The 2,524-nt window shown below is 64.1% G+C and overlaps 1 protein-coding gene across 1 annotated transcript in view; it reads right to left on the bottom strand.

Moving 5' to 3' along the window:
* H696_00937 (pyruvate dehydrogenase E1 component subunit beta, mitochondrial) overlaps window positions 1-1,485 on the bottom strand; it is a 5,166-nt gene extending 3,681 nt beyond the window's left edge. The window contains exons 1-3 of the mRNA XM_009494825.1: window positions 1,260-1,485; window positions 976-1,152; window positions 71-744 (exon numbers count right to left, since the gene is read on the bottom strand). Of these exons, the coding sequence (XP_009493100.1) occupies window positions 71-744; window positions 976-1,152; window positions 1,260-1,340 (932 nt within the window). The 5' untranslated portion in view covers window positions 1,341-1,485. The remainder of the gene's footprint in view (window positions 1-70; window positions 745-975; window positions 1,153-1,259) is intronic.
* Window positions 1,486-2,524: the final 1,039 nt, after the last annotated feature.

Raw genomic sequence — 2,524 nt, 5'->3', positions numbered from 1 at the left:
TGTGTGTGTGTGTGTGTGTGTGCTAGTGCGTGCGAGCGCAAAATGCCATCCAGAGGGCAGTGGGACGCACGCATCGCTCTCCATGACCTGGGCGACGATCTCCGAGCCAACACCGAACATGGGGTAGCCACCCTCGACGGTCATCAGGCGGCCGGTCTTCTTGACAGAGGCAATGATGGTGTCGATGTCCAGCGGGCGAATGGACCGGAGGTTGATGACCTCGGCATCGACGCCATACTCCTTGGCCAGGATCTCGGCGGCGGCCAGGCTGTCACCAACGGGCTTCGAATGGGCCACGATGGTGAGGTCCTTGCCGGCGCGCTCAATCTTGGCCTTGCCGATGGGCAGGACGAAGTCCTCGGACAGAACCTCCTCCGAAACCTCGAACGGGACACCGTACATGATCTCGTTCTCAAGGAAGACAACGGGGTTCGGGTCGCGCACGGCGGCCTTCAGCAGACCGCGGGCATCCTCCGAGTTCCAGGGGGACAGGACCTTGAGGCCGGGGATGGATCCATACCAGGCGGCGAAGCACTGGGAGTGCTGGGCACCGACACCGATGGCCGAGCCGTTCGGGCCACGGAAGACAATCGGGCACTCACCACGACCACCGGACATGTAGAGGGTCTTGCCGGCGGAGTTGACAATCTGGTCGATGGCCTGCATGGAGAAGTTGAAAGTCATGAACTCGCAAATGGGCTTCAGGCCACCGAAGCCAGCGCCGACAGCGATACCGGCGAAGCCCTGGGACAGTGGCATTCCATTACATGGTATGAGTGGGCGGGGGTGGGGGACAGCACACGTCAGAGGCCGCAAGCCCGAAGCCAGGGCGAGAAATATATATATGTTTGTAGATAGATAGATAGGCGGAGGAGGGGAGGGGCAAGAGGGATGTGCGAAAGGGCGAGGCGCAGGGCGGCCCCAAGGAGGGAGGGGGGAGAGGAAAAGAAAGAAGAAAAAAAAAGGGCAACGCACCATCTCAGTGATGGGGGTGTCGATGACGCGCTTCTCGCCGTACTTCTCAAGCAGACCGCGAGTGATCTTGTACGGGCCGTTGTACTGGGCAACCTCCTCACCGAGGATGAAGACCTTCTCGTCACGGGCGAGCTCCTCATCGAGGGCAGAGTTGAGGGCCTCGCGGACGGTGATGGTCTGAGCAGGCGACAGGGGCCCCGACAAAGGGCCCAGCAAAGGGATGTCAGTGGAAAGGGGGCGCGACACAGGAGGCGATGGCCGGACGGCAGCGCGGACAGGCGCACCTTGGCAGCGGAGGAGTAGGCGGCGCGCAGGGCGACGGAGCCCGAGCGGGCGGTCAGGGCACGAGTGGTGAGGGCAAACATGGCGGGCTGCGCAGGTGTGCGAGGGGAGGAGGAGGGGGGGGGAGGATCCTTCGGGCGAAAGGAGGCGAGAAGGGAGCCGGGGGAGGACTTGCTGGCGACACGCCCCCCGGCGCCCGGGCAGGGCCGGTCCTGACGCCGGCCGAAAAGCCAAATCCGTTGGTGTCGCGGAGATGAACTCTCTCCGGTCGCACAAACGGGAGAGGGCGAGAGCAGACCCCCTGGGCACTCCGGCCCCCCCCCCCCCCCCCCCCCCCCCCCCCCCCTTACACCGTGCCGGGGCAAAAGGGGTGCGGGGGGGGGGGGGGGGGGCGGGGACGACACCGAGGCGCCCCGCGCAGAGATGTGTGCAAAAAGGCGTACATGCGAATAAACGAGCAAGGACACTTGCGACGTAAGTTGGGATCAGCCCAGTTGTCAGCTGTTCTCGGGTGCCCCCCGCCTGGGCCCTGCCCCGTTGCCTGCCTGCCTGCCCCGTGCTCGTGCTGGGGCCAGGGACACGTTCAGTCGCTGAGCCTGGGGCTCTGAAGGGGGGGCGGGCGGGGGGTGATGCCCGGCCCTCTCTCCGTTGCCCAGGCTGGCCTCCACCATACCTCCCTTCGAGGAGCACCCCGTCCGTGCTTGGAGCCGGGCTAGCCCTCGCCCCGTTGCTCGAAGAGACAAGGGCGTGTCAATGCTAGAGACACGCGCGGGGACACATGCCAGCCCAGCAGGTTCTGTTCCGTTGGGTACGCACGACAAAAGCTGCTTGGCTGCACTCTAGCAAGGCGCCTGGTTGATGGAGGGCGGCCCGGGATGGCCAGGCCCAGGGGTTGCCCATTTGTCAGCCTCACTCTCGAGCCAGCAAAATGGGGTTCTGCTCTCTCTCTCTCTCTCTCTCTCCCTCTTTCTCTCTCTCCCTCTTTCTCTCTCTCCCTCTTTCTCTCTCTCCATCCGCCTCCCTGCGCCCCGCCTGCCTGGGAGCAGGCGCGCTTGCGAGGGCAGTCGCGTAGGAGGCAAGGGTTTTACCAAATCCACTGGCACCCTAAGGGTGGATAAATACTATTCCATGATCATGCCCCCGAATGCAGGGTGATCACAACCCCCAATCACTCCGGATTTTCTCACGGATTCTGCGGGGCCGCCATCTGTCCGGGTGGTTGCTCTTCTTAGCCAGGCTCAGAGCCTGTCCCAGAATCCTAGCCCTC

This window comes from Fonticula alba (genome assembly GCF_000388065.1).
Source record: "Fonticula alba strain ATCC 38817 unplaced genomic scaffold supercont2.1, whole genome shotgun sequence".
NCBI classification, from domain to species: Eukaryota; order Rotosphaerida; family Fonticulaceae; genus Fonticula; species Fonticula alba.
Note: the sequence above shows the minus strand (reverse complement) of the source record. Positions and strands in the feature narration are given on the sequence as shown.